Source organism: Dipodomys ordii, unplaced genomic scaffold (genome assembly GCF_000151885.1).
Source record: "Dipodomys ordii isolate 6190 unplaced genomic scaffold, Dord_2.0 Scaffold4, whole genome shotgun sequence".
Lineage (NCBI taxonomy): Eukaryota > Metazoa > Chordata > Mammalia > Rodentia > Heteromyidae > Dipodomys > Dipodomys ordii.
In genome coordinates, this window is record NW_012267220.1 from 32316131 (window position 1) to 32337384 (window position 21254).

At 43.4% G+C, this 21254-nt stretch overlaps 1 protein-coding gene across 4 annotated transcripts; it reads left to right on the plus strand.

The window, feature by feature from the left end:
• The first annotated feature begins 750 nt into the window (after positions 1-750).
• Positions 751-20872, plus strand: Erlin2 (ER lipid raft associated 2). Of its 4 annotated transcripts, none has more exons than XM_013026138.1 (12): positions 751-818; positions 2514-2635; positions 5225-5306; positions 7895-7941; positions 8800-8861; positions 9037-9162; positions 11878-11951; positions 12103-12161; positions 12937-13028; positions 14008-14097; positions 17339-17418; positions 17724-20872. In XM_013026138.1, exons 2-12 carry the CDS (start codon positions 2529-2531, stop codon positions 17922-17924), a joined length of 1020 nt encoding a protein of 339 aa, XP_012881592.1. In that variant the 5' UTR covers positions 751-818; positions 2514-2528; the 3' UTR covers positions 17925-20872. The 4 variants fall into 4 exon arrangements, with proteins under 4 accessions (XP_012881592.1, XP_012881576.1, XP_012881583.1 ...); XM_013026122.1 differs by lacking the exon at positions 751-818 and adding an exon at positions 1070-1175; XM_013026129.1 differs by lacking the exon at positions 751-818 and adding an exon at positions 1182-1438.
• Positions 20873-21254: the final 382 nt, after the last annotated feature.

Here is a 21254-nt window from a genome sequence, read left to right on the forward strand (position 1 = left end):
TCTATACTTTCCTTTTTCCCTGTGTCCTAAATCAGTTTAACACTGCCAGCTTGCCAGCTTTCCTATTTTAAAAAGTTTTTCATTTACCAGAACCTATAATTAAGTGGACTCTATAAACTTTTTTTTTTTTTGCCAGCAAACAAAGTAACCTCAGTAACTGACTTAGAACTGCCTCCACGGTGGGAGTAGAGTAGTGGTAGATTCCCAAGGTTAACATGGGCAAGGCCCAGGGTTCAATCCCCTGGATACACACACACACACAGAGTTAGAAAGGTTTCATGGTGTTACTGCTGCAGATTGAGGGCAATTCGAGGCACAGTCCGGGTTCTCTTCCTGGGCCTTTTGTGCGTGTATTCCCTGAGCACCAGGTACCACAGATACCACAGGAGAGACACCTGCGATGACGGGCACCTCGCAGCCGCGCTGCTCCCGGCCCCTGCAGCATGCCAGGCGGCACGGCCACCGGAAGCTCCAGCTATTAAGGAAACTTTCCTGCACTGTTGTTTACCCAGCACCTGGCTGAACTCAGACTCCATTCATTAACCGCGGAGCAATCATTCCCTCCTGATTGCTTTAGGTCGCGGCGGGGACCTCAAAGCCCGACGCTCCCACGAGGTAGAAAGAGCCATTCAAGGTGGGGCTTGCGGACCGGCGACGTCAGGAGGCGAATGGAGCACTTCCAGGACGGCTTCCTTCTGCCCGGGGCCAGGACCGCAGCGGGCGGAGGGCTGGAACGCGGCCACGCGCCCTTGCCTTGCCGGGCTCCACGCACTGCGGAGGGACATCTGGCACAAGATCCAGCGCCGAGACCTCGGAAGGTGACAGCGGCAGCCATTCGCCGGACAAAGCTGCCAGTCGGGTCCCCATCTCTCGGGTCCCGCATCCCGGTCCCCGAAATCTTAGGCCCAGGTTCCCGGCCGTCGGGCCGACTCGCGCACGCCCCCTGGTGGTGGTGGTGGTGGTGGTGGTGGTGGAGGAGGACCACTAACGGCTCCGAGCTCGAGGGGCGGGGCGGGAGGACGAGGACGAGGTAAGGGGGCGTGGTCTCTTCGCGGGAACTGATGGCGTCATCGGAGCGACGGGCCCGGAAGGAAGTAGCGTGGTGAGGGGTGTGGCGGTTTCTGCGGTTGCACGGGGGGTTCGGACCAGTACGGAGCGCCCGGAGGGACAGCCCGGTACGCGGACCCCGCCCCGCCGCGGCTGCGGGCCGGCCCCGACCCGCGGTGCCCCGGAGCTTGGACCTCAGCCGCTTGTCTCCGTCGGCCGGCCCGACTCCGGGAACGAGAAGGAAGCCTTTTCCATCCCGTCCCGTCCGGTCCCGGCCCGGAACCCGGAACCCCAGGCGTCTCTCCGAGGAGGTCGGGCGGGGGTGGCCCGGGGAGGGAAGAGCCTTTGCAGAAAGGACGCCCCTGCCGGTCGCTGGCTGGAGGCCTCCACGGTAAACATCAGCGCTGACCTGGGCGCCCCAAGTTATGTCGGACCCGGGAAGCACGGATGGGCCGGGCACACCTGATTGGATGTGGCTGCCAGTCACCATAGTTTTTTCCAGATCGTCCAGGGTTCGAGAAATGAGTTTTTAGATGCCGCCTCTTTGGTATCCCGGTGTCTGAATGGTTAAACCCAGGAGATTAGTAGAGTTCCCCAGGCATTCCCGATTCATTCTCACCACGAACTTGGGCGAGAGTGCAGCTTGTTCAGAACCTACCTGTCGGGTCTTGATCCAAAGGAATAACTTGGGGGCTCAGTGGTAGAGCGCTTGCCTTGCATGCATGAGGCCCTGGGTTCGATTCCTCAGCACCACATAAGCAAAAAATAAAAGCCAGAAGTGGCGCTGTGGCTCAAGTGGTAGAGCGCTAGCCTTGAGCTGAAGAGCTGAGGGACAGCGCCCAGGCCCAGAGTTCAGGCCCCACAACCGGCAAAAAAAAAAAAGAAAGAAAGAAAGAAACCCCAAAGGAATAACTTGGAAGGTGGTGGATGCGAAACCGAAAGAGCCTACCTGGAACCCTGTTACTTGCTGGCTCTGTCTCACAAGCACCCTAAAGGAGAGAATGATGGTTTCCTTTTGAAATGGCAGGCAATTAGAACTGGGAGGCTCTGACCAGAATTACATAGCCACAACCGTCTGTCATTTGACATCCTCTGTAATTTGGGCCAACGGAGTGCAGCTGCCTCTTCCTCTGTACTAGTGTGAGTGACTCTGGTGATGGCCTATTCGTGTTCACAGGAAGAGAAGGCTGTGTTCTGAACATTGCCCAGTTGGCACTGGTTCTCCCAGGGTGGGTCTGGGCTGTATCTGGAGCTACAGCTTCCTCAGTGTGATGAGGAATGCAATTCCACAGTTAAGGAAAGGGAATGTTGACTGAGCAAGGAATGGAAGGAGTTGTAGATTAGCCTGTGTACCTACAACAGGTTTTCTACGCGTCCTTTTCAGGGAACTGGGGTTGGTGAGTTGTCACTGGCATAGCTGCTGTCCTGCATATCAAGCCACACATTTTCCCGTATCTTCTTCCTAGGGTCCAAGTTCACTGATGGCTCAGTTAGGAGCAGTTGTGGCTGTGGCTTCCAGTTTCTTTTGTGCATCTCTCTTTTCAGCTGTGCACAAGATAGAAGAGGGACACATTGGGGTCTATTACAGGTAAGGCTGAGACAGGTAAAAACTGCAATTTCCTGTCAAATGGCTCCATTCCCTAGTCACCATATGGCAGAAGCTTCTAAATATCAGTGTTTATACTTTATTTAATAGAAGAGTCTTTTTAGATGGAGCTTTTATGACAGTGACTATGGGAAAACTGCGATGTATACAATTTTTTTTACTTTTTAGGTTTTTTTGATTGTTACTTTTTTAATATTTTAAATGACAGTGATTGTTAAATGTCTTTGTAGATTTAAAGACAAACCTAAAGGAACCAGTTTTTTTTGTTTTGTTTTGTTTTTGCAGACCATTGTTGAAGTCCTAATTTGGAGACCTAGAGATTGAATTTAGAGACTCATACTTGCTAGGTAGGCCCTCTACCACTTGAGCCACACCTTCAGCCCCTTTTTGCTTTGGTTATTTAGGAGAAAGGACTCAGTTTGTGCTCAGCCCAGCCTGGGATACAATCCTCCTACTTGTGCTTCCTCCACAGCTAAGATAACAGGTGTGTGCCACTGCTCCTGACCTTTGGTTGAGATGGAGGTCTCAAGAACTTTGATGCCCTGGCTGCCTGCAAATTGTGTGTGATCTCCTGCTCTGACCTCCCAAATAACTAATAGTATAGGCCTCACTACCAGCCTACCTAAAGTCTCAGTTCTTGATGGGAACTTGAGGAGAGCCTACTTTGATATTTTGAGAGACTCTTCAAATGAATGTTTCAGGAAAAATGAATATGCTCTGCAGGCTGATTTATGAAGCAGGGCAAGCCTTATAATAGCACTTCTTATATATAGTATAGAAGCACACAATGTCAGTGTTCATTGCTTGTTCTTTGAAATACTATCTTCTACTTCATAAAGCAATGAAGCAAGTGTGAATCTTGGTTGCTTCCTTTTAGTAACCTCTATAACTATGATTTTTGCTTTAAGTCTTTGTAAGCCCTTTCTTACATGTTCTCTATTGTGATTATTTCTATGTGGCCAATAGAAATTTTTTTCTCTGTGCCAGTGATCCAATCTAGGGCTTCACACATGCTAAGCAAGTGCTTGCCATCAAGCCACCTCACCATCCCCCTAAGAGCAAGTTCCAGATCTCTGATTATGTAGCTCAGTGGAAGAATTTGTGCTTAGTCTTCTCTAAGCCTTAGGTTCAATCTTTAACACCAAAAAAGATTAATAAACATATGGCTCAAGTGGTAGAGTACCAGCCTTGAGGGAAAAAGCCAAGTGAGAATGTAAGGCCCTGATTTCAAGGCCCAGGCACCAGGAAGGAAGGGAAGGAAGGAGAACAAAGGGAGGAGAGAAGGAGGGAGAGAGGGATTGAAAAAAGAAGGGAGGGATTAAAACTTCAAGTTACTCCCTTCTCTTTCATCCTCCCCACTATTTTGCATGTTTCTCCCCCCACCAAGAAAAGTTTTAATTTTGTCATTTACATACAAGTTAATTAGAAAAGAAAGGTAACTCTATATATAAATTTTAGTTACTTGAAGCTATATTTAAGGGCCGGGTAGGTGGCTCAGTGGTAGAGTGCTTGCCTTGCATGCATGAGGCCCTGGGTTCGATTCCTCAGAACCACATAAGCAGAAAAACCTCGAAGTGGCACTGTAGTTCAAATGGTAGAGCACTAGCCTTGAACTGAAGAGCTGAGGGACAGCACCCAGGCCCAGAGGTTAGGCCCATGTCCGGCAAAAAAAAAAAGAAAAAAGAAAGTATATTTAAAATTATTCTTTTGGCCAGGCACCAGTGGCTCATGCCTATAATCCTAGCTACTCAGGAGGCTGAGATCTGAAGATCACCGTTCAAAGCCAGCCTGGGCAGAAAAGTCCCTGAGACTCTTATTTCCAATTAACCACTAGAAAACCAGAAGTGGTACTGTGGCTCAAGCGGTAGAGCACTTGCCTTGAGCTGAAGAACACAGGGATAATGCCCAAGCCCAGAGTTCAAGCCCCACGACGGACAGGAAAAAAAAAATTATTCTTTTGGGGAGCCAGGAAGGTGGCTTTGTGGTAGAGTAGCATGCATGAAGCCCTGGGTTCCGTTCCTCAGAACCACATAAACAGTAAAAGCCAGAAGTGATGCTGTGGCTCAAGTTGTAGAGTGCTAGCCTGAGCAAAAAGAAGCTCAGGGACAGTGCCTAGGCCATGATTTCAAGCCCCAGGACTGGCAAAAAAAAAAAAAAATATATATATATATCATTATTATTTTTTTATTGTCCCTGTCACTGAATTCCAATAACAGTGCAGTTAACTGATCGCCTCAAGGGTTGCCGTATCTTAACGTGTGGGACAAAGTCAAGCAGACAGAACATCTCTTCTTTGGAGTATCCTGGCATTCTGTTGTCTGTATTTCACTTAGCCTAGGTGCCTATTTTTTTTAATCATTGCAAAAGCAAAACTAATGGTTTTGTGTTTTGCCATCAGACTTCCTAGAATATTAGGGTGAGGTGAGAGGAAGAAAGCAATCTGTGGACTTGGGTCTGGCACATGTTGCTGTATTAAATGTTTATAGGGCTGAGGAGAAGAGTTGCCCACTTGAGTTTTGATCTAATGGATCCACCATGTTATACTGAGTCTGCTCTTTCCCTCCTCTGCAGGGGTGGAGCCCTGTTGACTTCCACCAGCGGCCCTGGTTTCCATCTCATGCTCCCATTCATCACATCATATAAATCTGTACAGGTATACTTGGCTGGTGTGCTATGGTTGAATGACTGCAAATTTGGGTTGTGACTGATATGTGATTAAAATTATTGAGCTATTGGATGAGTAAAATGTCTCTCAGAGAGTGATTTAAGGATCTTAAACACATGTGCATGCGCGCACACACACGTACACGCACACATTCACACACATGCACACAATGAAGCTGTTAGAGCATTATTTGATTGTTGAAATAGCTGAGTCATTACATTTCTTTGAACCATCAGCCCCAGTTGGAATTTTTTTTTTTTTTACTTTTAAGAAAGATCAAGGGCTGGGAAGTTGGCTCAGTGGTAGCGCGCTTGCCTTGCATGCCCTGGGTTCAATTCCTCAGCACCACATAAGCAAAAAGAAAAAAGCCGGAAGTGGTGCTGTGGCTCAAGTGGTAGAGTGCTAGCCTTGAGCTGAAGAGCTGAGGGACAGCGCTTAAGCCCAGAGTTCAGGCCCCACGACCAGACCCAAAAAAAAAAAGAAAAGAAAAGAAAAAAAAAGATCAAAAGGGATGGTAGGGGAAAAACAAAGGGGGTAACAATGCCTGATAGGAAATGTACTCATTACCTTGCTCATGTAACTGTAACCCCTTTGTACAATATTTTTACAATAAAAAAAACTATTAAAAAAAGAAAGATCAAGAGAGCTGGAAATGTTGCTTAGTGGTAGAGTGCTTGCCTAGCATGCATGAAGCCCTGGGTTCAATTCCTCAATACCACATATACAGAAAAAAAGTTGGAAGTGGTGCTCTGGCTCAAGTGGTAGAGTGCTAGCTTTGAGCACAGAGAGGCTCAGGGATAGTGCCCAGGATCTGAGTTCAAGCCCCAGGAGTGGCAAAAAAAAAAAAAAAAGATCAGGAGAAGAATATGCTTTGAATAATAGCAGAAAAGTTAAATTGTGTATGTTGTATTTTTGTGGGGGGAGGGAAATGCTAGCATTTGGATTCTTGCACTTGTAAGGCAAGTACTCTAACACTTGTGCCATGTTTCCTGCCCTTTTTTACTTTTAAGTTATTGATGAGATAATGTCTCACTTTTTGCCTAGATTGGCCTAGGGCTGTGATCCTTCCACATATGCCCCCTGTGTAGCTAGGGTATAGGCATGCATCACCATGTCTGGCTTGTTTTATTGAGATGAAGTCTAACTTTTTGCCTGGGCTCACTATGATCCATTGAACTGTGATTCTCTCAATCTTTACTTCCTATGTAGGATTACAGATGTATTTTTTTTTTTTTTTTTTGTCAGTCGTGGGGCTTGAACTCTGGGCCTGGGCGCTGTCCCTCAGCTCTTCAGCTCAAGGCAAGCGCTCTACCACTTGAGCTACAGCGCCACTTCCGGTTTTCTGGTGGTTTATTGGAGATAGGAGTCTCACGGTCTCTCCTGCCCGGGCTGGCTTTGAACCATGATCCTCAGATCTCAGCCTCCTGAGTAGCTAGGATTACAGGTGTGAGCCACCAGCGCCCGGCTAACAGATGTATTTTTAAAACAGAGGCTACCATTACAGAAATTAAGCTTGGTAATTTTGCAGCTTCTCATTTGAACTTCAGAAATCAGAGCATAATTTGGAGTACAGGGAAGGAAGATGATTAGATGAGGGCTAATGGCATCTAATAGAAATAAGACTAGTTATATCAAACCTCAGCCTGGCAAAGTCAGACTGGTCAAATCTGATGTATATCCAGCTAAGAAAAATGAAGGGGTAAAACAAAAACAAAAACATTTTTTTTCTTTTTTTTTTGGCAAAACCAAAACGCTTACAAGGAAGGTTATACCACTTGAGCCATTCCCTGAGTTCATTTTGCTTTCATTGTTTTTTTTTTTAATAGGTTCTCACATTTTGCCTAGACTGGCTTATTCCACATTTATACCTCCCATGTAGCCCAGTTTTTTTATTGGTTGACATGAGATCTCACTAACTTTTTGCCTGGGCTGGCTTTGAACCATAATTCTCTTGATCTCAGTCTGCTTAAGCAGCAAAAATGACAGGCATGAGTCACTGTACTTGGTAAAGACTTTAAGAATAACCTTCAGACTGACCCAACAAGGGTTGGGGATATAGCTCAGTGACAGAGCACTTACCTAGTATGGACATGGCTCTAGATTCAGTTCCTAGGACCACAGTAAAATAAATGGACCCAACAAGATGTCCCAGCATACTTCATCATTTTTCTCTGTGGGTTTCTTCTCCCATTTACCATGCTTTATGGCTTTCTTATTTGAGTCATTTGAGCAAGCAGGTAATAATCCAGTCTCACAAAGGCTAAGTGGGGAATCTGCTGCTTCCAAAGTGTAAATGGAAGAGGTTGAAGCGAATACCATCTTAGGACTCCTGATCCAGTCTTTGTTCTAACAATATTATTACTCTGCTTGATCAGCTGTGGTGCACTTACAGAAAGTCTAGTGTAAATACCTTTACTGGCTGCAAATCAACCCTGTAAAGAAGATGGAGTAGGCAGGATATTCATGTTCAACAAAGGCAAAGCTTAACACACACAAGTTGTCATGGACAGGAGCACTTTCAATTATTTAGTTATTTTGTCACTGCCCATTTTCTTACTGGCATTTGGTGTTTCCAGACCACACTCCAGACAGATGAGGTGAAGAATGTACCTTGTGGGACCAGGTAAGGACCCAGGATAAAGCTGTTAATAAGATAGTGGGTGGCAGGCTGGCGGGCTACTATAAGAGATGGTAATACCATGTCTTGGTGGGTTTATCAGACCCCTTGTCCTCTAGTTCCTTACATTCCAACTTTATCAGGTGGTAGTATATAGTGGAGACAATCCTAAAATATTTAGAAGTGTTAGGATGTCATAGTGAGAACATCTTTAATATAATGAATATCTGAAGAGACCCATAGTACTGAAGTGATAGGGAAATTGGAGAAACATTGACTATAAAATTCCCAATGACCATCATTAGGCTTTTCCTTGCAAGTAGTTATTTGGATCAAATGACATTGTTCATTTGAAAGATTGGAACTACTCTTTTTTTTTCTTTTTCTCTTTCTTTTTTTTGTCAGTCATGAGGCTTGAACTCTGGGCCTAGGCGCTGTCCCTCAGGTCTTCAGTTCAAGGCAAGCACTCTACCACTTGAGCCACTGTGCCACTTCTGATTTTCTGGTGGTTTATTGGAGATAAGAGTCTCACAGACTTTCCTGCTCAGGCTGGCTTTGAACCATGATCCTCAGATCTCAGCCTCCTGAGTAGCTAGGATTACAGGTGTGAGCCACCAGTGCCCAGCAGGAACTACTCTTTTCTTAACCTCCAAAAATCTTACTTGTTTATTGTCACGACATGTTAGAGAGGTATGATTTCTCAGAAGATTGGATTGTAACTCTGAGCTCTGTAGATCTCCTGCTTAGAGATCTAGCATACCTCCTAACTCCCTTTTGATACTTTGAAATACCTGTCTTATGTCTAAGGGCATTGCCTAGGATCAGAGCTTACTGGTGCCTTCTTTATCCCTTCTCCTCCAATAGTGGTGGTGTGATGATCTACTTTGACAGAATTGAAGTGGTAAACTTCCTGGTCCCAAATGCAGGTACCTCTTTTCTTTTATTTTCCAGTCCATCTTCCAGTAAGTGAGTGCTACCCCACCTGCTTATTTCCTGTATTAGTCTGTCTTGACACCTTAGGAACATAGCACAGCTATGTTTGAGAACATTTGAGAGGTCTAAGGCCTGCATTTTCATATGAAAACCCTTTTCTCCTCCCAGTGTATGATATAGTGAAGAACTATACTGCTGACTATGACAAGGCTCTCATCTTCAACAAGATCCACCATGAGCTGAACCAGTTCTGCAGTGTACATACGCTTCAAGAGGTCTACATTGAACTGTTTGGTAAGGAAGTATGGTTGCCCTCATTGGTCTACCATCTCCACCCTAACCTCAGCCCTAGCCTATCATGCCTCACGATGGCCTACTTCTCGGCTCCCCACAAAAAAGGATGGGCAGTGTACAGAATGATCAAAAAGGAAGTACCTAGAAAATGTTAAGGACAGCCCTACCCAACACTCAGGAGGCTGAGGCCAGAGGATCATGAGTTCAAGGCCAGCCTTATCTAAAAAGTACGACTCTATCTCAAAAAGTGAAAAAGAAGCTGATTACTAAGGGCTGATTACTGAGTAGCCTGTAGCCTGTAGCTACTCAGGAAGCTGAGGTCTGAGGATCGTGGTTCAAAGCCAGCTCAGGTAGACAAATTTAAGAGATTCTTGTCTCAATCAGTAAAAAGTCAGATGTGGCTCCAGTGGTAGACCACCATCCTTGAGTAAAAAAATCAAAATGAGAGCAAGGCTTGAGTTCAAGTTCTAGTACCTGCACACACAAAAAAGGAAAATGTTGAGGACTATGAAAGAAAGAAGATTCTTAGACTCACTGAGCTTCAGCATATGAATAACAATGTAATAAAATTTATTCATTTCAACTGAATGAAGACTAGAACAGAAATGTGTTTTCATTGTCCCTAAGTATCATTCTTTAATGAAGACAAAAATCTACAAGACTCTTACAGTCTTATCTGTCCAACGTCATCGTTTTTCTTTATTTTTTTCCCTTTTTTTCACATCAGTTGTACAGCAGGGTGGGGATTTCATTGTTAAATTTCCATACACCAACATTCTTTTTTTAAATAAATAAATTCAAAGGCCTGAATGAAAAAGGTCATGGAGCTAGTTAGTAGCATAACCACAGCTAGAATCTTCCTCTTCTGGCTTCATTTGATTCTTCCCACCACATCACAGGGGTGAAGGACACCAGGACTGATGAGAACAAGAGGTTCACAATGTGTTCTAGTACAGAATGAGAGTCATAGTTCCTTGTGGTTCCTAGGATTTTTCTGGGTTCAGGTTATGGTTGGTGTATGATTCACGTTTTTTATTCACTGTCCTATAGAGATGAATAGGAAAACACTTGAAGTACAAAGGATTTACATACTTAAGAAGATACCATTTACTCTTTTTACTTGGATAATGTAAGCACAGGCTGACTTCAGCAGCAAAGGAAGGAAAAATTTCAGTAACTTCTAGTTCCTTTATTGTATTTAGTTTATATTTGCTTCTAAGTTGTTTTTGTATGAGTCAATGCTAAAGTAAATGTGTTTTCTTTCATGCTAAGCTGGAACAATGATTTTCCCAGGAATCCTCATATAAACCTCCCTCAGAGGTGTTTTGTTTTGGTGATACCAGAAATGGAACTCAGGGCCTCCCCCTTGCTAATCAGGCTCTCTATCACAGAGATGTACACCCAGCCCAGGAATATGTTCTATAAGGAAAGAAGAGTCATCAACATTGTCTAGGATCAGAATTAAGCAATAAATTTTGGCAGTGTTTAAAATTTATAGTAGGGGTTGGAAAGGTGGTTCAGTGGTAGAGTGCTTGCCTTGCATGCATGAGGCCCTGGGTTCGATTCCTCAGCACCACATAAGCAGAAAAAGCTGGAAGTGGCACTGTGGCTCAAGTGGTAGAGCACTAGCCTTAAGCTGAAGAGCTCAGGGACAGCGCCCAGACCCAGATTTCAGGCACCACAACCAACAAAAAAAATTATAATAATAAAATTTACAGTAGAAGATTAAATTCATTTTGTGAGTTTATACTCTTTAAAAAAAAAAAAAAACAGTCCTGAAACTTAAACTCAGGGCCTAGGTGTTATCCCTGAGCTTTTTTGCTCAAGGCTAGCATTCTGCCACATGAGCCACAGCTACACTTGCAGCTTTTTGCTGGTTAATTGGAGATAAGAGTTCATAGGCTTTTCTGCCTGGGCCGGCTTTGAACTTCTATCTATCCTCAGATCTCAGCCTCTTGAGTAGCTGGGATTACAGGAATGAACCACCAGCCCCTGGCTGTGGAATTCTTTGGTTACTTTTGGATTCATTGCACCTTGAAGAAAAAAAACCTTAAATTTGCTTTTGATCTTTTTTACCCCAAAAAGAATTGTATGTGCTTGCCTAGTAAGTGCAACATCCTAGATTCAATCTTCATCTTTCTTTTACCCTCTTCTTCTCCTCTCACCCCCTAAACAGTCCCATAGTTAGAATTATTTGTATGTATATCTGTGTGTCTGTGTGTATGTATAGGTATGTATGTTTAAATATATATATGGACATGTTTATGAATATGTATGTCCTTTAGATCTAACTTCCACAAATGAGTAAAAACATGCAATATTTGGCTTTTTTGGACTTGGCTTATCTGGCTCATAATGATCTCCAATTCCATTTTCCTATAAGTGACATAATTTCGTTTTGTTTTATAGTTGTAAAATATTCTGGTGTGTGTGTGTGTGTGTGTGTGTGTGTGTGTGTGTGTGTGTTTGTGTTTGCATGACATCTTCTTTACCCACTCATCTGTTATTGCACCCCTCAGCTAATTCCACAGTTTGACTGTTGTGAATAGCACTTCAATTACCATATGTATGCAAATATCCTCTATATTGATTTATAATTCTTTGGTTATATGCTCAATAGTGGAATGATGTTTTCACTTACGCTTTACTACTGTCCTGTTCTCACCCATCTAGAAAGTCTGAAAACTCTTTTTTTTGTGTTTGTCTTCCTTCTAGATCAAATTGATGAAAATCTCAAACTGGCTTTGCAACAAGACCTAACTTCCATGGCCCCTGGCCTTGTTATCCAAGTAAGCATTGCAGCAGTGGGAAAGTCCTCTGTCTCTGCACCCCTTCTCCCAAGGGGATGCTTATTTTGCATAGGAAGATGAAAGACCCTAGGGAGCTTGTGTGTTTTACCACTCTCACCCTCCCATCAGTTGCTATTTGTATCTTCTCCAGGCTGTGAGAGTGACAAAGCCCAATATACCTGAGGCAATCCGCAGGAACTATGAGTTGATGTGAGTATACCCTGTACCTGAGCTGACCACCATGCTCTCCCAGCCCCTGCCTCAACCCAGGGTTAGGTTAACCACAGCTGTGCTCGTTTTGAGCAATTGCTACAGCCTAATGCACTGAGACTGAGCAGGCAGGTCAGAGCTCACTGGGACAACTTGTCTAAGAGCCACAGAAGAGCCCTGGAGAGCAGTGATTCTTTTAAAAGGCCAAAGGCCTTATCTCTAGGCTTATTCCAGACATAGTGATAGGAGGGAAAAGCAAGTGAGTGACGGGCCAGGTGAATTACTAAAGTACATTTTGGTTTGGTTTCATGGTTGTTTTTGGCTTACATGGATGTCTTGTTTTTGGTGGTATGGGGATTTGAACTCAGAGCTTTGATTGTGCTTGTTAGGCAAGCACTCTACCTCTTGAGCCACATCTCCAGCCTTTGGTGTGGTTTGGAAATGGGTTCTTGCTATATGTCCAGGTTGGCTTCAAACTCCTGGTCTTAGCAGCCCTCCTGCCTCATTCTCCTAAGTAGCTGGGGCTGTAAGAATATATCACTGCACCTAGCAATTATGTTATATTTCCAACAAATAAATGATTTTGGATGAAAAAGAGAGCCATAATATTCTCTGCAACAAATCTGTTTAACATGGGCCATTGAACAGTATTATAGAGGAGAGCAAGAAATTATAGTGTGCCCTTCCTATGCAGAGTGGCTTCTCCAGGGGACAGGAAAGTTCCTCAAAACTTTTTCATTGTGGCCTTACAACTTCACGCTTTCTCCCCTTTTAGGGAAAGTGAGAAGACAAAGCTTCTCATTGCAGCCCAGAAACAGAAGGTGGTGGAGAAAGAAGCTGAGACAGAGCGGAAGAAGGCCCTTATTGGTCTGCATGTGGTTCTGTGATCTCCATTTAGGAAGAAGAGCTGGGGGTTGTGGGAAGATGCAATAAGGGTCCCTGTATGTTAGACCACACAGTTTTCTAAAGCAATGCCACCCTGCAGGAATGGCACTTACATCCCTAGAAGCTAAGTTGAAATGATCAGAGCATGGGCTGAGGTAATAAGTTTTCATATGTCTCTTAAACAGAAGGAGATTCTTACTGAATTCATAATACAAATTCTGCTGAATTCATAATACAAACAGCTGACAGCCAGGCACTGGTGTCTCACTCCTGTAATCCTAGCTACTCAAGAGACACACAGTTCAAAACCAGTCCAGGCAAGAAAAGTCAGTGAAACTTCTTATCTCTAATTAACCACAAAAAGATAGAAGTGGAGCTGTGGCTTAAGTGGTAGAGCACTAGCCTTGAGCAAAAGAAGCTTAGGAACAGCACCCAGGCCCTGGGTTCAAGTCCCAGAACCAGCACAAAAAAAAAAAAAAGAAAACATGGCTGACAGTATAGAGCACTTAACCTTGGGCCATGTATTTCTCTAAGTATTTAATCTATGAAGTAAATCAACTACCATGAGAGGTTAAGCACTATCAGCCTCACATTGAAATGAAGCACAGGAAGTGGTAAGACTGGGGTTCAAGTCTAGAGACTCTGGAAGTACTTTATCCTGAAAGAAAGTTCTTCATCCTGAGGAAATGCACTTGTGATTTCAGAGAGGTTTCGGCATGTTCTTCAGAGGAATGCTTTCCTTCCTGGAGACAAGGCTCTTCAATTATGGATGGCTCCTGTGCCCACTGGCTCAATCCCATCTCTGCCCAGGTGTACCTGTCATAGTTGCCCTCTGAGAACAGTGGCTGTCCATCTCAGTGTACTCACTGTCATGTACCTGGGCACTCAGATCAGGAGACAGGTGAAATCAGTCCAACTTTTTAAAATTATTCTAAGTCTATCTTCAACTCCATTTACACAGAGGCAGAAAAAGTGGCTCAGGTCGCAGAAATTACCTATGGGCAGAAGGTGATGGAGAAAGAAACTGAGAAGAAGATTTCAGAAATTGAAGGTACACAGAGAGACACTGATGTCTGTGGTTTGCTCACATCCGGTTTTGTGGCAAGGAGAGTCATTTCCTTTTTTGTTGTTGTTGGTCGTGGGGCCTGAACTCTAGGCCTGGTCACTGTCCCTCAGCTCTTCAACTCAAAGCTAGTGTTCTACCACTTGAGCCACAATGCCACTTCTGGCTTTTTCTGCTTATGTGGTTCTGAGGAATCGAACCCAGGGCTTTATGCATGCAAGGCGAGCACTCTACCTCTGAGCCACTTCCCAGCCCTCCTTTGCTTTTTAATATCTGTAATAGGACATCATGATCTCTCTGAAAGATCAGTTTTATTCTGTACTGGTTTTGAAATTTGGGCAGACCTTGCATCCTAAGTAGAAGCTAGTATTCTCTTTCAAAGAATATTTATTCCAAAAAAAAAGAATATTTATTCCTTTTACAAATATTGAGTGCCACGTATGCCAGGCATTTTGTTAGGCTTTGACAGTGAAGGAATCAGCCAGGCATGATGGCACACACCTGTAATCCCAGTGTTCAGGGCGTTGAGGCAGGAGGGAGCTTAAGAGTACACCTGGGCTACATAGCAAGACCCTGTCTCAAACAAACAGAAAGGCAGTTGGTGCCATTATTTTGGTCTCCCAAGTGTGCTCTCAAAGCCCATACAGATGTTACATTGGTTTCAAAGAAGGCACTTTTTTAGCAGCAACTCTGGAGCTGAAGGGAAGTATTTTCTTGACTGGTTTTCTTTCTTTCTTGTCACTGTGTGTGTGTGTGTGTGTAAACATGCACATACATACATGCACGTGCCAGTGTTGGGGCTGAAACTCAGGTTCTCTCACTCTCAGCTTTTCCACTCAAGTCTAACACTCTACCAGTTGAGCCACATTTCCACTTCCAGCTTTTTGCTGGTTAATTGAGGATAAGCTCGCAGTTCCTAGAGTAGCTAGGGCTTAAAGGCATGACCCACCAGTGCCCATCTTAACGAGTCACCTTTTTAAAAGTGTTTTTATTAGCATCAGTTAGGACAGGAGCCTTATTTTGACATGTATATATGTGCATACAAGGTCCCTTGCTCACATTCACCCCCTTCATCACCCTCCCTTCTCCCCTCCCTGACTGGTTTTCTGAATGTTACTTGCCTTCAGTTCCTACTCTTGAGCCCTCTTAACTCTTACTTCATGTGATGCCTTCTGTCAAGTAAATTCTAGGACAAAAATGGATCCTCGGGGCAGCTTCAGACCTCAAAATGTTATGTCCAATTATACTCATTATGGAGCCTGTCAGGCTTTCAAGGAGCCCATTGAGGAGCCAATTAGGAAGGCACAGATCAGTAGCTCCTCATTAGGGAGCTCTTAGCAAAACAACACCTTTTTATTTCTTATTATTACATTCTTCATCAGGTGCTGAGGCTGATGAGTGGTCACAGGGCAACCAGAACCCCTAGCCAGACTGCCGGCTTCTCCCAGGGTCATGTGAGAACATTTAGTTAGGTGCCCCTACATACTGGCCTTTCTCCTCAGCCATTTTGCTACAAAAACTAGTCACATGAGGCTGGCTTTATTCTTTACTAAAAGAGGTAAATATCAAAATGTGTGCCAGCTTGATAGAAGGTTGGTCTCCACTGATAAGGTTGGGAACACAGGAATTAACCAGTGAGAATCCAACAGGTACTGGTCCGAACCAGAGAACATCTGTCAGGATTGTGCAGGCTTCATTACTGATCCTCAGAGTGATTAAAATGATTGGTAGAAATCATTTGGAGAAGATCAGGGCTTCTTTATGGTGTTTTAGGGTAGATCATCCACTGGTTACCTTCAGTAGAGCTTCCTTTGGGCTTCCTTGTGTTTGCTGCATAGCCCAAAAGTGATAATGTAGAGAGCTCTGTAATGGTAAAGAAGGAAGCATGTGCAAACAAGAAGTACCCATATTTTTTTCTTGGTTCATAGATGAAGAAACCAGAGCACAGTAGGCCATGCACCAGTGGCTTACACCTATAATGCTAGCTACTCAGGAAGTTGTGATCTGAGGATCCCAGTTTGAAGCCAGCCTGAATAGGAAAGTCCATGAGACTCTTATCTCCAATTAACCACCATAGGGCTGGGAAGGTGGCTCAGTGGTAGAGTGCTTGCCTTGCATGCATGAGGCCCTGGGTTCGATTCCTCAACACCACATATACAGAAAAGGCTGGAAGTGGTGCTGTGGCTCAAGCGGTAGAGCGCTTGCCTTGAGCTGAAGAGCTGAGGGACAGGGCCTAGGCCCAGAGTTCAGGTCCATGACTGGCAAAAAAAAAAAATGTCTTCCAATTAACCACCAGAAAAGCTGAAAGTGGAACTGTTCTCAAATAACACCAGCACTGATAAAGCCAAGGGTCAGTGCCCAGACCCTCCCTGAGTTCAAGCCCCAGTGCCAGCATAAGAGTTGGAGGAGAGCAAAGAGGAAAGAAAAAGCATAGGGAAAAAAATTAAAAGGGGACTGAGAATGTGGCTTAGTGGTAGAGTGCTTGCCTAGCATGCATGAAGCCCTAGATTTGATTCCTCAGTAACACATAAAAAGAAAACGCCGGAAGTGGCACTGTGGCTCAAGTAGTAGAGTGCTAACCTTGAGCAAAAGAAGCTCAGGGACAGTGCCCAGGCCCTGAGTTCAAGCCCCAGGACTGGCAAAAAAAAAAAAAAAAAACTTAAAAAGTAGTCTTCCCAAGATCATGGAGTAGTCAGAGAAAATTGTAGGGAACAGAATATAGTCTTTTTTTTTTTTTTTGAGACTAGGTCCCATTGTTTTGCCCAAATTGGCCTAAAACTCAAGATCCTCCTAGCTCAGCCTTCCAGTACAGTACCACACCCAGCTTTTTTGTTTGTTTTTTGGTGGTTCAAGTAATTGAACCAGTGCTTTGCATATGCCAGGCAAGCACTCTACAACTGAATTCCACCCCTATTCCCCAGAACCGTCTTTTTTTTTTTTCTTTTTTTTGCTAGACGTGGGGCCTGAACTCTGGGCTTGGGTGCTGTCCCTCAGCTCTTCAGCTCAAGGCTAGCACTCTACCACTTGAGCCACAGCGCCACTTCCAGCTTTTTCTGCTTATGTGGTGTTGAGGAATCAAACCCAGGGCCTCATGCATGCAAGGCAAGTACTCTGCCACTGAGCCACCTTCCCAGCCCCCCAGAACAGTTTTCTGAGAGCCTCTGAGACCTCCTGCAAAACCCCAAAGCTTTTCCCTTTTCATTCACTTCTCTGAACTCTTTGCCCTCAGATGCGGCGTTTCTGGCCCGGGAAAAGGCAAAAGCAGATGCCGAGTGCTACACTGCACTGAAAATAGCTGAAGCAAATAAGGTAAAGGCCCAGCATGGCCTGGTGAAGACTGTGGGGGTTGAATGAGCCCCCTGTGGCCAGAACTGACAACTCCTGTGCTGTGTGGATACTTCCCTTTGACAGGAGGCCTTCCACCAGAAATGTAGCTCTTGTTGCTCTGTCTTAAAGATCTTAGGTTTCTCGGAAAAATTGTTTCCCTGTACTAATTTAACAAGGAAATCACAAGGGTAGCATATTTCTTTGACAGAGACTCTGAAAATCAAAACATTTGACACCCAAAGTCTCTAATATTGTCCCACTTAATTCTCTGTAATTTTTTGTCACAGCTGAAGCTGACCCCAGAATATCTGCAGCTGATGAAGTACAAGGCCATTGCTTCCAACAGCAAGATTTACTTTGGCAAAGATATCCCTCACATGTTCATGGACTCTGCCAGCAGTCTAGGCAAGCAGTTTGAGGGGCTAGCTGACAACCTGGGCTTTGGCTTAGAAGATGAACCCCTGGAAGCCACCATGAAAGAGAATTGAAAAAATGATAGTATTTTATACAACCACAGGTTGTGACACTTAGAGAGATCTCTATTTTTTAAGATGAAACAGAATGCTCCTTCCTCCTACACTACCTTCTTTGACTCTTCAAGTCACTGTGGTGAAAGAGAAGAAATGGACTTAAATTTGCCCACCTTCTGGGAAAGGAGGGTGGGATGGATGACTTGGGTTTTATTCAGGTAAGTAGGGTATATGACTTCAGATAAGATGTATAAACCATGAATTTGACCTCTGTCCTGCAGGCACCAATTTTTGCCCCTTTGAAGCTGACTTAATTAGGGATGGTATCACTGAGGAGTGGGGAAACTGTAGGTTGCTGCTGGCAGGTGCTTTGATTTCCCTTATTTGGGAAAATGTAGTCTACCATTCTCTCTGCCTCCAAGGAGGGAGGTGTCTGAGCAAGGTTCACATCTGAGCAGATACGCAGTGTGGAACAGCAGCTAAAGAGAATGTTGCCCTCCCAGGTGTATTTGTCGGGGCCTTGTAAGTGAAGGTAAAGGCTTTCTAGAGCCCTCCTGAGGAAGAAGCCGGTGCTGGGTTTTGCAAGGTTTTCTATACACTCTGTTCCTTGTGCTTGGGCACAAAGTGGTGGTTTCTGACAACTTCTCCAAAGTCAGGGCTTGTTTGCCACCACACAGTTCTTTATACATGTCTCACCTGATCTGTAATTTTGGTTTGTTTGTTTTTTTCTTCTGGAATAATCTTTTGCTCCACATCAAGAAGATAGAAACAATCAGATGTTTTACTAACTACTAAAATGGGATCATTGTACCTATTAGCCAGTTGTAGTAGCACCTGTCTGGCAAACTGAATGTACCTGAAGACCTAGTAATCTTTATTGTTATGGAAATTCTACCTTGTAGACCTCTGGTACTGTCTGGGGAAGGAAGAAGGGTCAGCCATGGCTGAGTCAATGGTTCATGTGAGTTACCCTGGGAGATTCAGGATGAGAAGAACAAACACGAAACAAATGCTATTCATACATCCTAAAATTGGGGTTGGGAACAAGGGATCCAACCTGAATAGTCCATGAGTGGTGTACATAATGTTAAGTGGAAAGCAGCTATTGGCAGTTAATTTGCAGCCCATGGGTACCTTGTGTGCTCATGACTAGTTCTGGTTTAGGATTAGGCCCTGTTATTTGCTGCCCCACATCACCCTAAAAACAGCAAACACAAAAACACCAATAATTTCCTTCCTGCCTAGGTGCAACTGTGAATGATATTTTCTGACACCAGTTCCCACCTCATTTTAGGTCTCGTAACTCAGGCCAGCTTGTTCATAGTGGCACCAGACTTACCAGGAATTAGGGTAGCATTCAGCTTGCCTAGAAGGATATAAAGTATTAATTCCCCTTCTTTAAATGTTGCCCTTCTCTGTTCTTATTCCTGACACTAAAAAGTCTCAAAGTAGACAAATGGTCTTGGTCATTCTTTGTACAGGCAGCAAAGAATGGATGGATTTTAATATGTTCAAGTGTTCTTGTAAAATGAGATTTGTCTTCCCAAGTCTAGTATAGGGTACCATTATTAAAATGCATTCATCTTCCTCCCATTTCAATGCAGCTAACCACCTGACAGGAGCAGTTTGGTATACAGCATTTCCCCCTTCCTATACATGTCATTTCCCTGTAACTCTGAGCTCTTGCTGCCTACCTACACTTTAGAAAACATCAGTCTACTACAGTTGATTCAGGAGTGGAACATCTCAGCCTCATCTATGAATAGTACATTCTTAAGTTTTTAACTGGACAACCTCCCATTCTAATGTCCTCTGATAGTTTGTCCCTTGGCCACGGAAGAGTCTTGTTAAAGTCCTGCTACAGCTGCTCCCCCATGTTAATGTCACTTCTTCTTTCAACAAAAGAGAATCACATTCTCATGCCCACCAGCATAAATCCAGTGGTTGTGGGTTCCTGTCAGCAGTAAAATCATGGAAGTCAGCTTTCTCCTTAGCATGGGATGACTAACCCATCTGTCTTCGTAACTTTGTTTTTGGTTTGTTGTTGTTGTTTTAACATTTACTAGAAAATCTGATCTTAACACATTGCAATTCTAAATGTGTAGTAAAATGTGATGTCTACAATCTTGTAGGCAATTAAGACATGGCTGCTATTTATAAGTGAAACTTCTGTCAAAATAAGTAACTTTATAAATGCAGTTTTTGTAGGATTTTCCAAGGAATTTACCTTGGTGTATTGTTTATCACTAAACTTGGGAGAAGTAATTCATATTCAGTACTGTTTTTAATTACTTTTTAAAATATAAGGAAAAGAATGTAAGGAAGCCAAAGTTTGTTAATAGCTTTTATATAACTAAAATAGATTTGGAGGGATCTGTGATCACATTAAGTTGAGGAGAGAATCATTGAATGAAGCTTAGCAATATATTGATCTAAAAAAAAAGATATTTTATAAATGATCTCTGACAGTTTTTGTGAGTCTATGTGTCTTGTTAACACATAATTTTACCATTTAGGTAGAGCAAATAGTAAAAAGTAAAATAAGCACTATTGACTTGGTCTTTTTCAGTTTGAGGATAAGCTGTGTCTTGACAAACAGCTACCCTTAGGAAGTTAACCACAACTTCTCCATCCTATTCAATAGATTTCTAGCCACAGTTTTTGTTTCCTTATAAAAGTCATAATAGACCGTCATACTGTGTTTTTCCATTTCTTTTCATCTCTGCTTTTGTGTAAGCTGGTGATTCAATAGTCAAAGTAATTTTTTCAGGGTCTCAAGGGTTTAATGACCCTCTTTGTAACTGAGAAATAGCTCTTGTTATATTAATCATTCTACAAATGATACTGCTGGATTAATTGACATGGGTTGACAGCTGGAAGAATTGTTTTAGACAATACAAAAGGTCTCGTGATTTTATATCTTAGTTTTATTTTGTCTTGTTAAATAAAATCAGTCTTTGTGTTTATCTTTTCACTAAAGTGAAATTTAGCAACAGCTAATATTAGGATAGGTGATAGAAATAAAGCATCCTTGGCTAGTGAAATAATACTACAAATGTATTCAGATGAAAAAAATCTATCTTATCAACACAAAAAAATTTATGAACGTGGCATAACTCCTCATAGGTGCTGTAGAGGTTTATCATTTTAAAGAATTAATGCATTGCTGCAATTTTGCTCCAAAGCACAGAGATATTTTCAGTTGACCTAAAACTCAAATAGATACCAATTCAGTGGGGAACCTCCCTGCCTGCTCTGGCAAGCAGTTGTCTAGCATTACAACGGGATAAATTTAACTGTCAGATAAACAATTTTAGAATAAATATTTCCCAAATAGGACATGAGACA

Coding starts and splice junctions, on each gene's coding strand:
- Erlin2 (XM_013026138.1), top strand. CDS start 2,529: ATGGCTCAGTTAGGAGCAGTTGTGGCTGTGGCTTCCAGTTTCTTTTGT. Junction 13,029..14,007: donor GCGGAAGAAGGCCCTTATTG/GTCTGCATGTGG, acceptor CCATTTACACAG/AGGCAGAAAAAGTGGCTCAG. Junction 17,419..17,723: donor AAATAGCTGAAGCAAATAAG/GTAAAGGCCCAG, acceptor TTTTTGTCACAG/CTGAAGCTGACCCCAGAATA.